A 23049-nucleotide genomic window follows, 5' to 3' on the forward strand; every position below is an offset into this window, starting at 1 on the left:
TAGGATTCCACCCCTGTGACACGCTAGCAGAGAAGGCAAGTCATTTCATTGGCCACCTGCAGTTATGGAATGTTTGCTCACAAGTACAATTCAATGGATGATCTCTCCTGATGACCTGGGTGGAATTGTCTATCTAAGTTTACGGTGGAGGTGCAAAAAAAACAAGTGGAGGGCCAGTCACACCATCAACCAATCAGAGCACACAAACAATTGAAACGGACTGACGGGAGAGCATACACCGTTCATAGTTACTCTAACAAGGACACCTCCACCCAAGAGGGTATTCATATGAAGTGTTCCCATTTTCCTTCAATAGCATAAATCACATAGCCTTCAATAGCATAAATCACATAGCCTTCAATAGCATAAATCACATAGCCTTCAATAGCATAAATCATATAGCCTTCAATAGCATAAATCACATAGCCTTCAATAGCATAAAACACATAGCCTTCAATAGCATAAATCACATAGCCTTCAATAGCATAAATCATATAGCCTTCAATAGCATAAATCACATAGCCTTCAATAGCATAAATCACATAGCCTTCAATAGCATAAATCACATAGCCTTCAATAGCATAAATCACATAGCCTTCAATAGCATAAATCACATAGCTTTCAATAGCATAAATCACATAGCCTTCAATAGCATAAATCACATAGCCTTCAATAGCATAAATCACATAGCCTTCAATAGCATAAATCACATAGCCTTCAATAGCATAAATCACATAGCCTTCAATAGCATAAATCACATAGCCTTCAATAGCATAAATCATATAGCCTTCAATAGCATAAATCATATAGCCTTCAATAGCATAAATCACATAGCCTTCAATAGCATAAATCACATAGCCTTCAATAGCATAAATCACATAGCCTTCAATAGCATAAATCACATAGCCTTCAATAGCATAAATCACATAGCCTTCAATAGCATAAATCACATAGCCTTCAATAGCATAAATCACATAGCCTTCAATAGCATAAATCATATAGCCTTCAATAGCATAAATCACATAGCCTTCAATAGCATAAAACACATAGCCTTCAATAGCATAAATCACATAGCCTTCAATAGCATAAATCATATAGCCTTCAATAGCATAAATCACATAGCCTTCAATAGCATAAATCACATAGCCTTCAATAGCATAAATCACATAGCCTTCAATAGCATAAATCACATAGCCTTCAATAGCATAAATCACATAGCCTTCAATAGCATAAATCACATAGCCTTCAATAGCATAAATCACATAGCCTTCAATAGCATAAATCACATAGCCTTCAATAGCATAAATCATATAGCCTTCAATAGCATAAATCATATAGCCTTCAATAGCATAAATCATATAGCCTTCAATAGCATAAATCACATAGCCTTCAATAGCATAAATCACATAGCCTTCAATAGCATAAATCACATAGCCTTCAATAGCATAAATCACATAGCCTTCAATAGCATAAATCACATAGCCTTCAATAGCATAAATCACATAGCCTTCAATAGCATAAATCACATAGCCTTCAATAGCATAAATCACATAGCCTTCAATAGCATAAATCACATAGCCTTCAATAGCATAAATCACATAGCCTTCAATAGCATAAATCACATAGCCTTCAATAGCATAAATCACATAGCCTTCAATAGCATAAATCACATAGCCTTCAATAGCATAAATCACATAGCCTTCAATAGCATAAATCACATAGCCTTCAATAGCATAAATCACATAGCCTTCAATAGCATAAATCACATAGCCTTCAATAGCATAAATCCCATAGCCTATCTTTATCTTCATGTTTTGGCTCTGGCATTAACTATATGTAGTATTATGCCTGCACATCAGGAGCTGACATTGGAGTTTGAACAGTATAAGATGGGAAGGGCCAGTTAGAGCCTTTGTGGCCAACACAAGAGGCAATCTTAGATCATGTGAATCAATGACGCCATGCTCGGAGTGACAGAGGGGGCATTATCTGGGGACACTGACATCAGAGCCACCTCCACAAACACACCAGCCGTCTCCAGCTCAATCGTTGTCACCCCATTGTCTGTCTGTCCGTGTGCCGTCTCACTGCGAAGCACTGGTCGATGTCACCAATGCCACACCGTAACAATCCCACCCCTCCCCCCCTATTTCCACCATATGTATTGTGATTTGTGATTGTGCTTTTTGACCACTTAATGACGTGGTAGTTTTCCTTTATGAGAAGAGTAGAGAGGTTGTCCTCTCTCATCGTGTGTGTGTGTGTGTGTGTGTGTGTGTGTGTGTGTGTGTGTGTGTGTGTGTGTGTGTGTGTGTGTGTGTGTGTGTGTGTGTGTGTGTGTGTGTGTGTGTGTGTGTGTGTGTGTGTGTGTGTGTGTGCCGGTGTCCACGGTGCCAGCGAGCCCGTGATGCCAGCTTTGACAGAACCAAGTCAAATAAGTGGGCAGTGTGTCACTGTCACCAGGCTTGCCATCTTGTGGGTGAGCGACGCATATACAAATCTTCTGCCTATCCACCCTCACTACCATTATCATCACCACCACTAGCATCCCCACTCATGATGGATTGTCCTTCGACTCCCTCCTTCTGTGTGTCATCATCCTTGATTCACAGCCCTGACAATTATCACAACTCACAGTGAAAGTGTGTGTGTGAGAGAGAGAGAGAGAGAGAGAGATAGGAGAACAGACCAGAGCGAGAGAGAGCGATAGGAGAGGAGACCAGCGAGAGAGAGAGCGATAGATGAGCAGACCAGAGAGAGATTACACTAAGGAGGGAGGACCTGTTGACATATCTCTCAAGTCAGCCATGAGGATCTCCTTCAGGACTGGAAACTACCTCAGATAATCTGACACCACTGCAAACAAGCATACAGTCAATGCTGGAGCACATGGACCATGACACAACCAGGATGACTCCACTCTCTGAGACCCAACAAGACCCACAGCTTTGGAATTGTGAACCACAACTGTCTCAACCAGCCTCCAGGAAGTGTTGTGGAGTGTGTATGTCTATCGTGATGTGTTTTTATTATGACGATCTGATTGGAGGACTGACAGATGGGATGACTAAAGAGAAGCTGGAGGAACAGGCTCGTTAGTCTGCACTGGTAAGTCATCTACATGTGACATTGTTACTATGGACCATCACGTGCACCATCACGTGCACATTTCAGCACAACTCCAATAACAATCTCTGGAGAACTACTGTAGTATACACTGCGTCCTTCGAGAACTTTGAGTTTTGCATTGCTAATATACACAATGGATGTTGATGAGGCAACTAGCACAAAAGATAACAAGTAGAATGTGATAAGATTTGCATGACATCTTTAACCATTGATATAGTTCACAACATAGCTCAATGCCAGTTACCAACTGCTCTTAACCCCCTCAGGTATCTATTGTGAGCTGGCTGGATTAACCTCGAGGGGGGCTCCCCTAGTAGCCATGGCTGAGATGGAGGAGTTCTCCCCCATGTCCCCGCGGCGCACCCCACGCCGGACCCCCCGTGTGCTGCGCCTGGACCCGGCCCTGCTCCAGCGGCGCGTGTTGGAGGACCAGGTGGAACTGTGGTGGTTCCGCGAGCCGCGGCGCTCCCTGCTCTGCTACTGCATCTCAGTGAGCCTCGTCCTGGGCTTGGGGCTGGGCGGCGTAGGCCTCCTCTACACCACCACCAGCCTGTCCGGGGAGTGGCGCCTAGGAGTGGGCACCATGCTCTGCCTCCTAGCTCTGGCTGTCCTCCTCAAACAGCTCCTTAGCTCCGCCGTCCAGGATATGAATTGCGTTCGCAGCCGGAGGCGGATAGAGTTAATGAAGAGCGGTGGACGGGCGGACCCGGTGGTCATCCTTTTCACCGGGATGGCTTTGGCACTCAGCGGAGGGGTCCTACTCTACATGTCGCTAGCCAGCGGGCACCATGGGCCCAGGCAGCGCCACCGGGATATGTTCCTGTCCGGGGTGGTGCTACTGTGGGTAGGGGGCACCACCGGGTTGGCGGTGGCTGGGTACTTGCTGGTAGTGCACCTCCAGCAGAGGAGAGAGAGGAGGATGTTGCAGAGGCGGAGGAGGGGAGGGAGAGGGTTGCGGGACCGGGCAGTCAGAGTGTTTACAGTCTCCTCTAGTAGAACTAGCCTCATCTGAGAGAGCAGACCTGGGTCTTGTTCATTAGGCACCACACGGCGTTGCCCTAATGAACACTACCCTTGGTTCAAATAGTATTTGTATTTCTTTAAAATACTTGAGCTGTGCTTGATTGAGCTTGCCTGGCGCTATGGGACCAGAGCCATAAATACTGTATACATCCCAGGTCTGTTGAAGAGGAGAGGAAAACAAGTGAGGAGAGGAGAGCAGGAGGTGAAAAGAGGAGGGGAGAGGGAGGCAAGTTAGGAGAGGAGAGACAAGACGAGACTAGGGGACTTAATAGATGAAGGGACTTGAGGGGAGGGAAAGATAGGAAAGGGGTATCACCACTCACTCTCCCGGGTCTGTAACAGACTCCTGTGTTGGTTGCTGGCACTGTGACTGCGTCATCCTGTTGACTAATGCCCATTGCAGACCATGCCCACTATGCCAACTAGGCCATTCACCACTGATGTGTTGTGGGAACCAGGCTGTGCAGGGTGACACCAGCCTCACGGACCCCCAGGACCCTCTGTCAGACTGGCCATTGTTTCTGTCAGTGGCAGAATGAGTGCTACACTGCCATCGTCACAAACAAGCCACTCGCATGGGGGAGACCCGACTAAGTCACATTGTTCTAGTTCCTCTATGTTGTTTTGACTCACTTGTCCTATTTGATGTTGCTATATTGATCCACATTTGGTAGTCTAATCGGTGCTTAACTTGTAAATCGGAAGGTGCAGGAACAACATTTTTGCATGAAATCGGGTGACCTGGGGAGCTCAGAGGTACTGGAAAACATGACAAAATAGATGCACCTTTATAATAAAGCATAACGTGCATATCGTCGCATTCACCTAGTGGCATAGAGTTTACAGAAGTTTGCGCTTACAGAAGTTGCACACATGGGCAGTGGTGGAAAAAGTACCCAGTTGTCATACTTGAGTAAAAGTAAAGATACCTTTAATGGAAAAGGACTCAAGTAAAAGTGAAAGTCACCCAGTAAAATACTACTTGAGTAAAAGTCTAAAAGTATTTGGTTTTCAATATACTTAAGTATCAAAAGTATATTTAATTGCTCAAATATACTTAAGTATCAAAAGTACAAATCATTTAAAGTTCCTTATAATAAGCAAATCAGACGGCACCATTTTTTTATTTTTTATTTTAATTAACGGATAGCCAGGGGCACACTCCAACACTCAGACATTAGTTTCTTTCGGAATGTAGTGAAGTAAAAGTTGTCCAAAATGTAAATAGTAAAGTAAAGTACAGATACCCCCCAAAAAACGACTTAAGTAGAACCCTTAGTAGCCTAGGTTCTGGGGAAAATGTGCCCTTTAATAAACGCATTTCATGCAACTCTACATACTTTTACGACTGCAGACTTTGGAAGAATCTTTTTTAATACCACACAAATGATTGAAATGACAGGCTAGTTTGACACTGACAAACTGAGAATCTGAATTCATTTAAAACGACCTAGTCTTGATTCCATCAATAGCCTAGGCCTAGATGTGTGGAGACACATATTGTACAATATGAGGAAGAAACTACAGTCCTAAAATAGCTTTCCAGTTTCACTGACTCACCCAATGATGTGCAGCGCACTCGTGGCAAAAGCTCTTTCTTGTTATACTTTGTCAAACATTGTAAAACAATGCTGTTTGCTCAATAGGCCTATTTGGAAGTTGATCAAATATTTTGGTAGCCTACAGACAGATTAGTCTTCTCTTTTAAATGGAGGAGTATTCTGAATTATTTCATTTATTTCTGTACAGACAGCAGTAATTCTATAACTTTGGCAAATGTATTTCAATTTATCAGGGGTGCTGACTCCGTAAGGAAAAATTGGCATATAATTTATTTTTACAAACAAATGTGATGAAGTGCAATGCTGGAAAAATAAGAGTTGCAGGATCATGTCTTTCAGAGCAGAGAGAGGGAGAGAGATCATAGAAAGTGACTCTCATTCTAGTTCTGTGAGAGACAAGCGCGCTTCTCTCTCTCACCACAGCAACGACCATTCGTTGGTCTCAAACAGGCTACGGTGTTGCGCAAACCTAAATCAACTTTTTATTAGGGGGCAGGAAAATGAATGACAAGGCAACTCAAATGAACTTTGATCGCTTTTATTTACATTTTTACATTGCAAACAGTGAAAGTTATTTGTCGAAGCCACAAGCGGTATCGGATCCTACCAAATAGGTTCCGGAACGAAACAGTCCAAAAATTAGAGGTACCGGATCCTGTTCAAATTAAGCACTGGTAGTGTTTCTAATTAACAGTTATGCGTAAAATATAAGACCAAATGCAGGGATGGTTGCAATGTCCATATGAGGAAAGTCTCAGCAACACTTGTTCTAAGCTGTCCTAATATGGACACCGCACATTTATTTTGTATGTACTGTATCAGATGAATATCAACATTTTTACGAATATGATGATATGGACTCAACATCTACAGGTCAATCTGTCTGTATAGATTGTATATTCTACTGTTTTTAACTAAATGCTGAGAAGAAAGTGACAGTGTATATAAACCTGAGAACTGTAAACGATCGATGAGAACAAACTTTAATCTTTTCTCCATGAGACTTATTGTCTTAATTCTTCATCAATGATGATATAGTGGCAAAGAAAATGACTGAAAATAAAAAAAATTGTACAAGAGCCACATTTCAATAATTTATTTACCAAGTAGATTATAATAAATGTATCAATATCAATGGTTACATACAAGTGTTGTTCATTGTTATTGCTTGATAAAACAACATCACTTGAGCATAGTGTTAAATAGATCTCGCATCTTGAACATAATACAATTTTTACATTATATAAAAAGTGTCAAAAGACTACACAAAGTGCCTTCAGAAAGTATTTATACCCCTTGACTTATTTCACATTTTGATTAATTACAGCCTGAATTCAAAACGGATTACATTGATAAATTGTCTCACCGATCTAGACACAATGCCCCATAATAACAAAGTGAAAACGTGCTTTTAGAAAAGTTTGCACATTTATTGAAAATAAAATACAGAAATATCTCATTTACATAAGTATTCACATTACATGTTAGAATGACATTTGGAAGTGATTACAGCTGTGAGTCTTACTGGGTAAGCCTCGAAGAGTTTTTCAAACCTGGATTGTACAATATTTGCCCATTATTCCTTTCAAGCTCTGACAAATTGGTTGTTGATCATTAATAGACAACCATTTTCATGTCTTGCCATATATTTTCAAGCAGATATAAGTCAAAACTGAAACTCGGACACTCACTGTCTTCTTGGTAAGCAACTCCAGTGCAGATTTAGCCTTGTGTTTTAGGTTATTGTCCTGCTGAAAGGTGACTCAATCTCCCAGTGACTGGCTGAAAGCAGACTGAACCAGTGATTCCTCTAGGATTTTTTCCTGTGCTTACAGTTGCAGTCGGAGGTTTACATAGCCAAATACACCTTAGCCAAATACATTTAAACTCAGTTTTTCACAATTCCTGACATTTAATCCTAGTAAAAATTCCCTGTTTTAGGTCACTTAGGATCACCACTTTATTTTAAGAATGTGAAATGTCAGAATAATAGTAGAGAGAAGGATTTATTTCAGCTTTTATTTCTTTCATCACATTCCCAGTGGGTCAGAAGTTTACATACACTCAATTCGTATTTGGTAGCATTGCCTTTAAATTGTTTAACTTGGGTCAAATGTTTCAGGTCGCCTTCCACAATCTTCCCAAAATAAGTTGGGTGAATTTTGGCCCATTCCTCCTGACAGAGCTGGTGTAACTGAGTCAGGTTTGTAGGCCTCCTTGCTCGCACACGCTTTTTCAGTTCTGCCAACAAATTGTCTATGGGATTGAGGTCAGGGCTTTGTGATGGCCACTCCAATACCTTGACTTTGTTGTCCTTAAGTCATTTTGCCACACCATTGGAAGTATGCTTGGGGTCATTTAGAAGACCCATTTTCAACCAAGCTTTAACTTCCTGACTGATGTCTGGAGATGTTACTTCAATATATCCACATAATTTTCCTGTCTCATGATGCTATCTATTTTGTGAAGTGCACCAGTCCCTCCTGCAGAAAAGCACCCCCACAACATGATGCTGCCACCGCCGTGCTTCACGGTTGGGATGGTGTTCTTCGGCTTGCAAGCACCACATGTTATCCTTCAAACATAACGATGGTCATTATGGCCAAACAGTTCTATTTTTGTTTCATCAAACTAGAGGACATTTCTCCAAAAAAGTACGATCTTTGTCCCCATGTGCAGTTGCAAACCGTAGTCTGGCTTTTTTGTGGCGGTTTTGTAGCAGTGGCTTCTTCCTTGCTGAGCGGCCTTTCAGGTTATGTCGATATAGGACTCGTTTTACTGTGGATATAGATACTTTTGTACCCGTTTCCTCCAGCATCTTCACAAGATCCTTTGCTGTTGTTCTGGGATTGATTTGCACTTTTCACACCAAAGTACGTTCATCACTAGGAGACAGAACTCGTCTCCTTCCTGAGCGGTATGATGGTTGCGTGGTCCCATGGTGTTTATACTTGTGTACTATTGTTTGTACAGATGAACGTGGTACTTTCAGGCGTTTGGAAATTGCTCACACGGATGAACCAGACTTGTGGAGGTCTACAGTTTACTTTTTTAGGTCTTGGCTGATTTCTTTTGATTTTCCCATGATGTCAAGCAAAGAGGCACTGCGTTTGAAGGTAAGCCTCGAAATACACCCACAGATACACCTCCAATTGACTCAAATTATGTCAATCAGGCTATCAGAAGCTTCTAAAGCCGTGACATCATTTTCTGGAATTTTCCAAGCTGTTTAAAGGCACAGTCAACTTAGTGTATGTAAACTTCTGACCCACTGGAATTGTGATACAGTGAATTATAAGTGAAATAATTGGTCCGTAAACAATCGTTGGAAAATTTACTTGTGTTATGCACAAAGTAGATGTCCTAAACAACTTGCCAAAACTATAGTTTGTTAACGAGAAATTTGTGGAGTGGTTGAAAAACTTGTTTTAATGACTCCAACCTAAGTGTATGTAAACTTCCGACTTCAACTGTAGCTCCATTCCGTTTATTTTTTATCCTGAAAAACACCCCAGTCCGTAACGATTACAAGCATACCCATAACATGATGTAGCCACCACTATATTTGAAAATATGGCGAGTGGTACTCAGTAATGTGTTGTATTGGATTTGCCCCAAACATAAGTCTTTGTGTATAAAGGACAAAAAGTGAAATGCTTTGCCACATTTTTTGCAGTATTACTTTAGTGCCTTGTTGCAGACAGGAAGCATGTTTTGAAATATTTTTTTCTGTGCAGGGTTCCTTCTTTTCACTCTGTCAATTAGGTTAGCATTGTGTATTAACTACAATGTTGTTGATCCATCCTCAGTTTTCTCCTATCATAGCCATTAAACTCAATAACTGTTTTAAATTCACCATTGGCCTCATGGTGAAATCCCTGAGCGGTTTCCTTCCTCTCCGGCAACTGAGTTAGGAAGAACACCTGTATCTTTGTAGTGACTGGGTGTATTGATACACCATCCAAACTGTAATTAATAACTTCACCATACTCAAAGGGATATTAAATGTCTGCTTTGTATTATGGTACTTGTTAAGCACATTTTTACTCCTGAACGTATTTAGGCTTGCCATAATAAACGGGGTGAATACTTATTGACTCAGGACATTTCAGCCTTTTAATTTTTTTATAATTTGAAAACATTTTGAAAAACATAATTCCACTTTGGCATTATGGGGTATTGTGTGTAGGCCAGTGACAAATACATATACATTTGAACCGTTTTAAATTGAGGCTGTAACACAACAAAATTTGGAAAAGTCAAGGGTTGTAAAAGGCACTGTACAACCCTAAAAATCAAGGATATGTTGTTTGTGCAAACAGATCATCAGCATTGCGGAGTGTCTTCAGAAAATTAAAATCATTGCATATCAAACAATAAGATTTGCATCATCATTACTCATCTTCAATATGCATCATCCTTATCATCCTAATAATAAATTACATTTAAAAGCACTTCTCATTCGATGGGTGGCTCATTTAGTCCCACACCTGAGAATAGTCCAACTTTAAACTAAACATAACTTTTAAGTCTTAATGAAGCCGTCATAAAACCTTTATAAGGCTGACATTTAAATCATTCATAAGCAAACATCATGCCATATAAGTGTGGATTGTGTTAAATCCAACAATGTATAGTTGGTGTCCCTGTAAGGTGGTGTCCCCAAGGTTCTATTCTGGGTCCTGTGCTTTTCTATACTGTTATTATGCATAATTAGATGTAATTACCTTATATCATCATTTATGTATGTGTTTGCGTACAAATTATTTCAGTGTACAAAACATTAGGAACACATGTTATTTCCATGACAGACTAACCAGGTGAACCCAGGTGAAAGATTTAATCCCTTAGTGATTTCACTTAAATCCACTTTCAAGTAGTGTAGATGAAGGGGAAGAGACATGTTATCATCAGTGACAAAATCTATGACTCATAGCATACGTATCGGTGAATCGTCGTGACATATGAAATACGAGTGAGAGTGTAATCAATGTGTAATAACTACGTAAAAAATGTATGAACGTGTTAAATCATTATGTGACTTGGAGTCATATTCAGGTCCTGATTGGTCAAGAAGCTTATTTGACGCATCAAATAGTGTTATTTGACGCATATCTTTTTGACACGTAAAGACCCAAACGGCGTTCCATAGTCAACATGGGCCAGCACCCCGCTTTCGACATCTTGTAGAGTCCATGCTATCACAAGGCTGTTGAGGCTGTTATGAGGGCAAAAGTGGTTGCAACTCAATATTAGGAAGGTGTTCCTAATGTTTGGTACACTCAGTGCACAAAGTGTGCTCTTGACGGATGAATCACGGTTTCAACTGTACTGGGCAGATGGCATGTAATTGCGTTGTGTGAGCGAGCGGTTTGCTGATGTTAACATTGTGAACAGAGTGCCCCAAGCTGGTGGTGGGGTTATGGTATGGGCAAGCGTAAGCTACGGACAACGAACACAATTGCATTTTATCAATGACAATTTGAGATAACGTGACAAGATCCTGGGGCCCATTGTCGTGCCATTCATCCACCGCCATCACCTCATATTTCACCATGAAACGTTAAAGAAATGTTTTTTAAAGGAACATACCAAACCCTGGCCCCATGTTGCAAGGATCTGTACACAATTCCTGGAAGCTGAAAATGTCCCAGTTCTTCCATGGCCTGCAAACTCGCCAGACATGTCACCCATTAAGCATGTTTGGGATGCTCTGGATCGACGTGTGCGACAGAGTGGTCCAGTTCCCGCCAATATCCAGCAACTTTGTACAGCCATTGAAGCGGAGTGGGACAACATTCCACAGGCCAAAATCAACAGCCTGATCAACTCTCTCCGAAGGAGATGTCACGCTGTATGAGGTATCTGTGACCAACAGATGCATATCTGTATTCCCATTAATGTGAAATCCATAGATTAGGGCCTAATGAATTTATTTAAATTGACTGATTTCCTTATATGAACTGTAACTCAGTAAAAGCTTTTACATTTTTGCATGTTGCGTTTCTGTTTTTGTTCAGTGTAGTATTTATGAAGACTTGATGAATGTTCTATAAAGCCTTAATAATAGGTTGTTGTTTGTTTAAAATGGGACCATGATAATTTCTCAGTATCTTTCATCTATCAACATATTCTCACCAGACCTGGATTCAAAAAGTAATTTTTGTCCTTTCAAATACGTTGAGTGTTTGATTGAGACTGAAGTGAAGTGCCTGTTTCACCCGGAGGGCGGATTTTTCCACTTTAGGGTGCCACACAAGCTCAATTAAGCACAGCTGGAGCATCTGAAAGAAAACAAATTTTATTTGAATCCAGGTCTGGTCTGGACAGCATCTGCTCTGTGAAGTGAACCCACCACTGTCACCCAATCAACAGTAAATAATCATTTTCAACCAGTCCTGAAATCACCCAATGGTGAACTGAAGATCATCATCACTATCCTCCACCACCTCTCCTTCCATCCCTTCGTCCTCGTGACTCTCTGCCCGAGCCCGCTCGCTGGCCTGGATGTAATTATCCTCTATGAAGCCATCGTCGTCATCAGTATCCAACCCTCGATGGGTCCCATTACCTCCACCTCCTCGGCCCACCAGGCCGTGCCCAGGGAAGGTCACCTCGTCTGGGCTCTGCTGGCTTGCTGTGTCCCCCTCGGGGAGCAAGGAGTGGTGGTAGCTGGCTAGGTAGCGGTGGAAAAGGCGGCACTTGATGGCCACCACGATGAACAGGGAGATGGTCAGGGCGGAGGCCAGAGCTGCAGCCATGTAGGGCCAGGTCTGGGAGCTAACGTCCTCACCAGGGGGAACAGCCTTGCTGGAGTTGACAGCTGTGGGATGCAGGGGACAGGAGAATGGGGTAAATTCTGAGAATATCCTGAGAATTTACCAAATACCCACCACACTAGCATACTACATAGATTGAAGCAATGTATTGAGCAAGCAGGTATGCTCGTGTGAAAATTGGAACATAAGCATATTTATAGTAATTGAATGATTATTAAAGGGTTACTGAACATGGTATTTGTTCACTTTGTCCAAACTAATACTTTATTTAGCCTATACCAAACCAAAGATAACTCGTCAAGGTATGTCAAGGGTTAACATATGCCAGTAAACTGAAACAGTGTTGTAATTTAGCACTGGATTAGTGGACCTTATATGTAGTCTGTGAAGGTGTTAAATGTAACCTGGGCTGGCGTTATGGGCGGGACTTAGGGGACCTGGCCTGGCCTGCCCTACCAAATTAAATTTTATTGGTCGCATACACATGATTAGCAGATGTTATTGCGAGTGTAGCAAAATGCTTGTGCTTCTAGCTCCGACAGTGCAGTAATATATAACAAATTACACAACATATACCCAATACACACAAATCTAAGTAGGAATGAATTAAGACTATATACATATTGACGAGCGATGTCAGAGCGGAACGGACTTAGGTTACAGTAGAATAGTATAGAACACAGTATATACATATGAGATGAGTAATGCAAGATATGTAAGCATTATTAAGTGAATGAGATACCGTAGAATAGTATATAAAACAGTATATACATATGAGATGAGTAATGCAAGATATGTAAACATTATTAAGTGACTAAGATACCGTAGAATAGTATAGAATACTATATATATACATATTTTTTTTATATTTTTTTACCAGGTAAGTTGACTGAGAACACGTTCTCATTTGCAGCAACGACCTGGGGAATAGTTACAGGGGAGAGGAGGGGGATGAATGAGCCAATTGTAAACTGGGGGATTATTAGGTGACCATGATGGTTTGAGGGCCAGATTGGGAATTTAGCCAGGACACCGGGGTTAACCCCCTACTCTTACGATAAGTGCCATGGGATCTTTAATGACCTCAGAGAGTCAGGACACCCGTTTAACGTCCCATCCGAAAGACGGCACCCTACACAGGGCAGTGTACCCAATCACTGCCCTGGGGCATTGGGATATTTTTTAGACCAGAGGAAAGAGTGCCTCCTACTGGCCCTCCAACACCACTTCCAGCAGAATCTGGTCTCCCATCCAGGGACTGACCAGGACCAACCCTGCTTAGCTTCAGAAGCAAGCCAGCAGTGGTATGCAGGGTGGTATGCTGCTGGGTATGAGATGAGTAATGCCAGATATGTAAACATTATTAAAGTGACTAGTGTTCCATACCTACCTCACACATCGAAATAAAATATTGAAATATTGATCATTTATCTGTCCAGACAGCATCAGATACATGGATTTACATGTAGTAAGTAAGACAGAGGGGCGCTGTTTCGCTCACTAGGATGCATTCTCTGGTGAGTTTCAGCAGAAAAGAAGAGGAGAAGAGAGAGGACTCACTCTCACAAGAATACGTCCAGAATAAGCACAATGGTTTGCTATGGAGATAATATGGAGACCTAAGCTTGTCACTTGCCTTCCCGCCTTTGGGACAACAACTCTCATTGTTAGGGTTGAGACATGAGCATCTCGTCATTATATACAGATCTCCGGTTTCAGCCTCTCGCGAATTGGAAAGGAAAGTTGGCATGTGTACAGGGCACTGTTAAGATGCTGGCTTCCCCTAAAGTAAATGGATGTTTTGCCAAAAGGATGTAATTACTCTTGTCTAAATAAAAATATTCAAAATACTTCACCAGAGAGCTTAACTTAACCAGAGGACCATTAGCTTATTTTAATATAGCTGTGGATTGTTTCCAATCACTTGTGTCTAGCCATTTGAGCAGCGCACATGGCAATATGTTGCGGCTGTCAGTGAAAAGCATCTAAAATATGTGTGAAGATAATGAGTCTTGAGTATAACTTAAAATCCTGCAACAAGTGGGAGGGGTGTGTGACGAAGATCTGGCGTCTCGCTCCAGAATGCATGCACGCAGCTCTCCAGAATGCGCTCAGCTGTCTCCCGCCAATTATTGCCCATTCATTGTTTCCTTGTGTGAATTATTTGCCCTTTGGTGGTTTATTGTTGATCAATTCTCCATCACATATGTCACCAGTGGCCTAGTAAATGTATTATTAATCCCACTTCATTTGGTTACATACATTTCTGTTCATGCATTTTTTAATTACAGTAATTTACCATTCTCATTCTCAGAGGGGAAACATTGTTTGCAGAGTTCACAACATGCTACACTTGTGAGTAAAACGTTTTGGTTGATTTCATAACCATTACGCGTTTTGTCAATCTTGTCATTGTCTTTTGTTTAGAGTACTCCGTGAGCAATGAGCATGTGTCTGGTTTCACTGTCCTGACAACATTGAGAAAACACGCGCCTGCGTTTATGCATAAAAGTGGGCCTACCTGGTGCCGATGTGGCAATGTCGGATTTCTGATTGTCTTAATTCACCACATCTAACACTAATAAACGGAGTTTCTCTGTCATTTTTCTTCACCTCACATTTTATAAATGAAGTATTTGTTTTAACATACATTGCAAATGATAGTTCCTCAGTATTTGATAAATATGTCCAACACTCACGGCCTTGATAAACACCAAGTCTCGGTGTGAAAGAGCAAAATATCATGATCTGATGATCCCATAATATCCAGTGGAAACGTCACTGGCGCGGGAAACTGTGAGTGGCCAGAATAAGCTAGTTGATACAATGTTGCAAATTCGCTAGATACCAGCCAAGGAATAGCTAAAGTCAAACAGATAGAAAGGGAGGCAGACAGACGGAGTAGAATGTGATTGAAATAAAGCTAATTTTCATCAGGATATTTTATACCGATTTTTCGGCTTTAGGCCTATGTACTGTATTTTACTCAGTTGATGATGGAAGTTATAGGCCTACTGCAAATATTTATATAATAACCATCATATCGAAGTAAACTTGGAGTTACGCCATGACATGTTGTGTGGTCCTTCCTCTACGACTCATCAGAAAAGCATGCCGTTCATTAGGCTACAGATTAAATAAATTATGATGAACTTCACAGGGTGGTGAAAGTGCACAGTGATGAGCTTGATGCTCCTTTCAAATAAATATCGAGGGTTTTATTCTGGTGAAATTATCATCGATACTTGCCTGCTGTGTAACAAATAAAAATAATAAATTGCTCTTCTGTCCATAATAATCTCATCATGTAGGTGTAACGGATGTGAAATGGCTATCTAGTTAGCGGTGGTGCGCGCTAATAGCCTTTCAATCGGTGACGTCACTTGCTCTGAGACCTTGAAGTAGTGGTTCCCCTTGCTCTGAATAACGTATGCCCTGATATAAATACATATATAGACAGCAGCAGTATTCCAGTGGAGCTTTTTCAATGCTTATGTCCAGTAATGTTTGTTTTTACATCTTGCGAGGGGACGGATTAAAGTAATACTGTTACATGGGCTATATGTGTGAGGGCCAATACCAGAGTGGGCACACGCATTTTTTGAGACAAAACCATCAGTAGAGTTGAAAATGCGAAAGAAACCCCTTTCATTTGTATTTTTTATTCGGTACATGGGAATTTACGGCAAAATGTATTTTTATCCTCACGTCATCACGCACAGCCTTTTATCTGCAACAAGTACATTTGATGGAAACATCTCTGGTGGGAAAATTCACAAATGGTTTTATGCAGATTTTAGAATATTCTCATGAAAATCTAGTGCCAATTGGAAGGAAACCTAGCTAATGTGTCCGTCCATATGGCAAAGGCTGGTGATCTCCCCTTAGTTGAATTTTAACTTTTAGATTTTTATCATTTTACTTCAAATTGTTATTATTTACCATGTGTCAATGCTTTTGAGAAACAAAAACTTTATTTTTATTGAAATTAAACTGTTCCACGAAAATGCGCATACAAAAATAATCATAATTTTCACGCAGATCGGTAGAAATGGTAGGATAAATGGTAAACTTCACCTATGGTCTTTACTAAAACGGTAATAAAAAAATATGAACGCCCAAGCGCGTGAACACCTACGGGGTCTTGTGAAAAAACTTGCCCGCCTACGGACATCAAAGGCCCGTCCAACTGATTCGTTCTGGCACCGGCCCTGAATTTAACACTCTTCGAATTAAAGATACAGGTGAATTTGCTGTGAAAGTGACACAAATTAAATGCATGTATTTATCTGTTGACAGTGAATTATTTACTGTTTGTTGAGGCAAGGTTTTCATCACCTTCCATCTGGAAGTTGCTTTGAAATGCTTGACTTTCTCCCAGGACTGATCGAGGAGGATGTGCACCTGCAATAAGTGCCATCCAGAAACAAAAGGCCATGATCGCACTGCAGCCCAGATGTTCCATGATGGTCCTACAGAAACAAGAAGATTTGAGTGACATGATGAGCAAGTGTACTTTAGAGAATCATTGTACCATCTTGTACCATGTGAAATATATTTTCTATAACCAAAAATATTTTCTGCCGTTTGAAGAAGGGTGGAATTGTGGCCCGCAATTCAGGGCGTTCCTGCATGTGGGCATTCCTGCTCATGCAGGAACCCCTCTCTATACTTCTAGTGGTACATTTTTAAGTTAGGACAGGTAGAGGGGGCGTTCCAGTACAGTAGGTGGCGTTAATGCACAATTGCGTTGTGCATTAACAGAACTGTGGGGTTTATCGCCAGCCGCGATAAACCCCACAGAAGAAGGGGCGGGGGCAACAACGGCAACTAGCTAGCCATACACAAGTGGTAGACAGTGTCTGTTGCCCTCGACTGTCGGGCACTGTTTTCCTACAGTTCTGTTGATGATGGCGAGGGCAGGTGTTCGGCAGGCGGGAGTGAAGGACACTGTGTGCTAGCTTAGCCAGCTAGTCCTAAGGAGGACGCCGGTACACAGTTAGCTAATACACGGTGTCACCAGAGCCTCCAGTCGGCTGTGCTAGTGGGAAGTGGGGACGACTGGTAGACAGTGTCCTTCACCTCCGCCTGTCGAGCACAGTTTTCTCCAGTACACAGCAGGTGGTGGTGAAACTGTATGCTAGCTAGCTAACTTGCAAGCTAGCATACAGTGTTGCTAACTAGCACATGGTGTCGCCCTAGTCTCCCTTCTGCTGTGTACCGGAGGAAACTGTGCTTGACAGGCGGGGAGCGAAGGACACTGTCTACCCGCCTGTCGGGCACGGTTTTCTCCAGTACACAGCAGGCAGGGGCGACACTGTGTGCTAGCTAGCTAACTAGCTAACCAGTGTCCTTCACCCCCAGATAATACTTGTATTTCCCTTTTTACACAAATTCAAAAGTGTCACACAAGCATGAAGATGTCGTGCTCATGCAGGAACCAATGAGGTGCTCAGTGGGGCGGGGGGATGGCCACATGCAGTAACACCCAGAATTTCAGGCTGCAGTTGCACACTATTAGAATCTGTTTTTTTACCGAAAGTAAAATTTGCAAAATCAAAACTTAAGAACAGGAAGCATAGAAATAGCACACATAGAAAATATCTACCGCTTCTTAGACTTGCTTTCAAAGAATATGGCAGATCTATAACACACATTTCTAAGTGAATTTGGTCAGGTGGGACAAAAAGCTTCAACACAGAGATACTAAACTCATCTGCCCTGTTCCACACTAGCTCTTCGATTGGACACATTGATAGACTGAAGGGTCGTCTCTTAGACTCAATAGCGTAAACAGTTTATGCATAAGAATGAGGGTTAACAAAATTAAGGAAAAGTATGGAATTTACACAATACTGTCCAATCCATAATTAACACTCATTCTAATGCACCAACTATACCTCTTGATAAAAACAAGATGAGAGTAAAAATATTATATTCAACACAGTGACAAAACAACCACTGGGGTGACACATTTTCAATAACAATCCACAATCAACCAAGGTTGACAGTAACGATTACATTATAACAAGGTTGTCACCGCAAGTATTGTGTTGATTATCTTAATATTGCTCATAAACATTTTCCAAAGCAAATTCTGAAAATTAAAGAGGGAATCTCCAGATGGAATGTTGAGTCCCGTGATACAGACAGGGTACATCAAGTCCTTTCTAGGTCAACAACATACCGTGGTCATATGACCACCGCATGCTTATAACTGACATTACTCAAAAGTATCGCTAACTCCCTCTCCATACGAATATTAACACATCATTTATATTACATACCTGACAAACAATGTTTGTTGATATTCAAGTGGATTACAGAAGCTTCTAGATTTACAGGTGTTATGTTCCCTTGTTTAGCCTACTGCATGGAGACTTGTGCTAAAGGTTGAAGGAGGTGTCACTGACTGCCTCATACATAGCCTTAAGAAAGAGAAAGTTAATAAGTAACTTTATAACTGGGTTTGGTTTGTCATTCATTCCTTCATTCCCATCTCTGTCCCTTAATTCAGTCAGCTATCTAAGGCTCAACAATGTGCTGGTAATTGGCTCAGTAATGTATTAAATGGATTTAGTGGGGCTCCCGAGTGACGCAGCGGTCTTGAGGCGTCACTACAGACCCGGGTTCAATCCCAGGCTGTGTCAAGGCCGGCAGTGACAGAGAGACCCATGAGGTGGCACACACCTGTCTATATAAGGTCCCACAATTGACAGTGCATGTCAGCGAAAACCAAGCCATGAGGTGGAAGAAATTGTCCGAAGAGCTCTGAGACGGGATTGTGTCGAGGCACAGATCTGGGGAAGGGTACCAAAACATTTCTGCAGCATTGAAGGTCCCCAATAACACAGTGGCCTCCATTATTCTTAAATGGAAGAAGTTTGGAACCACCAAGACTCTCCATAGTGCTGGCCGTCCGGCCAAACTGAACAATTGGGGGAGAAGGGCCTTGGTCAGGGAGGTGAACAAGAACCCGATGGTCACTCTGACAGAGCACTAGAGTTCCTCTGTGGAGATGGGAGAATGTTCCAGAAAGACAACCATCTCTGCAGCACTCCACCAATCAGGACTTTATGGTAGAGTGGCTAGACGGAAGCCACTCCTCAGTAAAATGCACATGACCGCCCGCTTGGAGTTTGACAAAAGGCACCTAAAGGGTTCTCAGACTATGAGAAACAATATTCTCTGGTCTGATGAAACCAATATTGAACTCTTTGGCCTGAATGCCAAGCGTCACGTCTAGAGAAAACCTGGCACCATCCCTACGGTGAAGCATGGTGGTGGCAGCATCATCCTGTGCAGATGATTTTCAGCAGCAGGGACTGGGAGACTTGTCAGGATAGAGGGAAAGATTAACGGAGCAAAGTACAGAGAGATCCTTGATGAAAACCTACTCCAGAGAGCTCAGGACCTCAGACTGGGGCGAACGTTCACCTTCCAACTGTCACGTAGGTAAAATGGGATCGGGAGACAGGGGCAGGAATGCGTAATAGGGGTTTTTATTGACTCAAATCACAGCGTGCCATGTAAAGGCACGGGGACGCAGACCAAACAAGCACGTATACAAAACACAGGGTTAAAACCAAAACAAAAGAGTGAGGAGTAACACAAATAAATACACGGGGCGCACAATGATACCACATGAGATGAGACCCGTAATCAGCGTCTGAATACTTATGTAAATTTGACATTTCAGGTTTTTCATTATGGGGTATTGTGTGTAGATTGATGAGGGGAAAAAAACTATTTAATCATTTTTAGAATAAGGCTGTAAAGTAACAAAATCTGGAAAAAGTCAAGGGGTCTGAACACTTTCCTCATGCACTGTACACATGGAATTATGCAGTGTATTTTATGTGTGCTTTCTTTGCCAATTGTTTGCCAATTTGGAGGAATTACTTGAGTTTGAAGTCCTAATGGTTTGAAATTGAGGAACATTCCATTGCTTTACTGCACAAATCGAGCAGTATAGTCTTATGACCAGATGGCACTACACTGGTGTGCCATTTATATACTCCAGTACTTTTAATGTCAAATAACACCTGCAAACAGTGAGAGAAATGCCAGACACCTGAGGCATCAATTTTATTTACACCAAGGGGACACATGCCCTCCAAATTATCAAATTATCAAATTATATCCATTTGTAGAATATGCATAAGATAGGGGCCTCCCATGTGGCACAGCGGTCTAAGGGACTGCATCGCCGTGCTAGAGGCGTCACTACACACCTGGGTTTGAGCCCGGGCTGTATCACAACCGGCTGTGATCGGGAGGCTTTGTTTTGGCTCATTACGTTCTAGCGACTCCTTGTGGCGGGACGCGCGCCTGCAGGCTGACCTCGGTCGTCAGATGAACGGCGTTTCCTCCGACACGTTGGTGCGGCAGGTTAAGCGGGCAGGTGTTAAGAAGCGTGGTTTGGCGGGTCATGTTTCAATGACTCGACCACCCCCTGAGCTCGTTGGGGAGTTGTAGCAATGAGACAAGATCGAAATTGAGGAGGAAAAGGGGGTAAAATACCATGATGGTAAGCTAAATAAATACCTTCTTGTCAAGGCTAGGAATGTCAGTATTAATGGGTGAAAATGACTCAAAACATGAGTAGGTTTGTTTGTGTATGAGTATATGCCCAGAGTTAGCTTAAATGACGACGTACCTATTACTGTTATAGGCCTATTCCTATTTTGCCCTGTTTATCAAAAATGTTGGAAAAACTTGTCAATAAACAACTGACTGGCTTTCTTGATGTCTATAGTATTGTCTCTGGTATGCAATCTGGTTTCCGCTCAGGTTATGGATGTGTCACTGTAACCTTAAAGGTCCTCAATGATGTCACCATTGCCCTTGATTCTAAGCAATGTTGTGCTGCTATTTTTATTGACTTGGCCAAAGCTTTTTGATACGGTAGACCATTCCATTCTTGTGGGCCGGCTAAGGAATATTGGTATCTCTGAGGGGTATTTTGCCTGGTTTGCTAACTACCTCTCTCAAAGAGTACAGTGTATAAAGTCAGAAAATCTGCTGTCTCAGCTACTGCCTGTCACCAAGGGAGTACCCCAAGGCTCAATCCTAGGCCCCACGCTCTTCTCAATTTATATCAACAACATAGCTCAGGCAGTAGGAAGCTCTCTCATCCATTTATATGCAGATGATACAGTATTATACTCAGCTGGCCCCTTTATAGTGATTGGGTGTATTGATACACCATCAAAAGCCTAATCAATAACTTTACCATGCATTGGAAAAGCCCCCTGGTCTTTGTGGTTGAATATGTGCTCGAAATACACTACTCGACTGAGGGACCTTACAGATAGTTTCAAGGTTACAAATGTAAAGTTTTATTAGTCCTATTTACAGGATACACATGGTATATGGTGTTCTCAATTTGCCTACCTGGTTAAATAAAGGTTAAATAAAATAAATAAATAAATAAATACATCGTCCAACGAAATGCTTACTTGCATGTTCCTTCTCGACAATTACAATTGTATGTCCGGGGTAAAAAAAAAGATCATGTTAACCTCTATTATTGGACACAGATTGAGTCCATGCAACTTATTATATGATATGTTAAGCACAAGTTGACTCCTGAACTTATTTAGGCTTGCTATAACAAAGGGGGGGGGGGATACTTATATAACCAAGACATTTTTATAAAATGTGTCCCAAAAGAAATTGACATTTCAATCCCACTTTGTAATGCAACAAAATGTGAAAAAACCTTATGAATACTTATGATATGCACGGTTTGCACGGAAACGCATGTACTTTTACACACACACACACACACACACACACACACACACACACACACACACACACACACACACACACACACACACACACACACACACACACACACACACACAGACACACACACACACACACGGGTCATGAGCAAAGTCATTGATATGTCCACGCTTCTTCCCAAATTAGCCATTGGTAAACATACATCCTTTATCACTACCATAAGAGAAACTCCAGGGGGATGATGCAGACCAGAACACTACTGCCCACAATGGCTATGGCCAATACATAGCATCAGCAATCCAGAGTTTATATACATCACTTGTTGATTGAGTCGTTTGATCCCAGGTAATTGATGCATGTTGTTTTTCTCTGCTCAGGATTTGTTTACAAAGGGGATGTTTTGACTCACCATGACTGAAGGCTTGATGTGCAGACATAACACACATCTCATCTTTGTCTTTTGATCCAAAAGGTTTGCACCAATATGTCGACAGTACATTGATCCAAAAGGTTTGCACCAATATGTCGACAGTACATTGATCCAAAAGGTTTGCACCAGTATGTATACAGTACATTGATCCAAAAGGTTTGCACCAATATGTCTACAGTACATTGATCCCAAAAGTTTGCACCAATATGTCTACAGTACATTGCACCTGTGAACATATCTCTTTCAAAAGTAACTTGAGAGAGAATGTCAAATAAGTGTCAGTTTTTCTGTGAAACTCTTCTGCGTGTTGAGTTAAATGATGGAATGAAGATGTCCTTGATTTTGTTGCTGACCTATATGTCTTTACAATCAG

The 23049-nt window shown here is 41.7% G+C and overlaps 1 protein-coding gene across 1 annotated transcript; it reads left to right on the forward strand.

The window, feature by feature from the left end:
* Nucleotides 1–2441: 2441 nt before the first annotated feature.
* LOC129814419 (transmembrane protein 125-like) lies at nt 2442–11708 on the forward strand. Its single transcript, XM_055867529.1, has 2 exons — nt 2442–3108; nt 3396–11708. Exon 2 carries the CDS (start codon nt 3449–3451, stop codon nt 4139–4141), a length of 693 nt encoding a protein of 230 aa, XP_055723504.1. The 5' UTR covers nt 2442–3108; nt 3396–3448; the 3' UTR covers nt 4142–11708.
* The last annotated feature ends 11341 nt before the right edge of the window (nt 11709–23049 follow it).

This window comes from Salvelinus fontinalis, chromosome 17 (assembly GCF_029448725.1).
Source record: "Salvelinus fontinalis isolate EN_2023a chromosome 17, ASM2944872v1, whole genome shotgun sequence".
Lineage (NCBI taxonomy): Eukaryota > Metazoa > Chordata > Actinopteri > Salmoniformes > Salmonidae > Salvelinus > Salvelinus fontinalis.